This window comes from Vittaforma corneae, assembly GCF_000231115.1.
Source record: "Vittaforma corneae ATCC 50505 unplaced genomic scaffold supercont1.169, whole genome shotgun sequence".
NCBI lineage: Eukaryota > Fungi > Microsporidia > Nosematidae > Vittaforma > Vittaforma corneae.
In genome coordinates, this window is record NW_006890002.1 from 1 (window position 1) to 641 (window position 641).

The window sequence follows — 641 nt, forward strand, 5'->3', positions numbered from 1 at the left end:
CATCAGGTTTTGGATTTCGTCATATCCCGATTGAGGCATGGAAGTTTCTCACTGATCACTGTGGAACTTAGAGATATCAAATGCGACAATTGATATTGCTGCACTGAATAATCCAGATCTCAGTAAGATAACAATGTTGGCTTTGTTTGATGTTGGACTGAAAGAGATGCCATGCCTATATAGCCTCAAAAGTATTAAGTATCTCTGCCTGAATAATAATCAAATTGGCCATGTCAATCTTCAAAGCTACTTTGATGCTGAGACAAGCGACGGTACTATGCCAAAATTGGAGTATCTAGACCTGTGTGGGAATCACATATCAAAGATTGATGCAAGAATTAAAGAAGTTTGCTCAAATAAATCCGCGGAAATAGGTCTGGATAGGGTAGGGTTGTGTTCTATACATGGTAATATGAAGGATAAACTGGATAAAGTAGGTATAGAGCTTGTTGAACCAGATGAGAAGAATGATTCGGATGTCAAGAACTGATTAAATTAATCTTTAATGCTACTGTAGTTTATACAACACTTTAATACCTCTTCAATCTTTGTCTTCTACACAATGTTCTTTGTGTATTATTCTAAAGAGCTGCCATCTATGGTTCTTGGCATTAGCAACCGTGTGCCGAAGAGGTAGGCGA

The 641-nt window shown here is 37.8% G+C and overlaps 1 protein-coding gene across 1 annotated transcript; it reads left to right on the forward strand.

Moving 5' to 3' along the window:
• Window positions 1-133: 133 nt before the first annotated feature.
• VICG_02218 (uncharacterized protein) lies at window positions 134-490 on the forward strand (the record flags this gene model as incomplete). Its single annotated transcript, XM_007605600.1, has 1 exon — window positions 134-490. The coding sequence occupies one exon, from the start codon at window positions 134-136 to the stop codon at window positions 488-490; it is 357 nt and encodes a 118-aa protein (XP_007605662.1).
• Window positions 491-641: the final 151 nt, after the last annotated feature.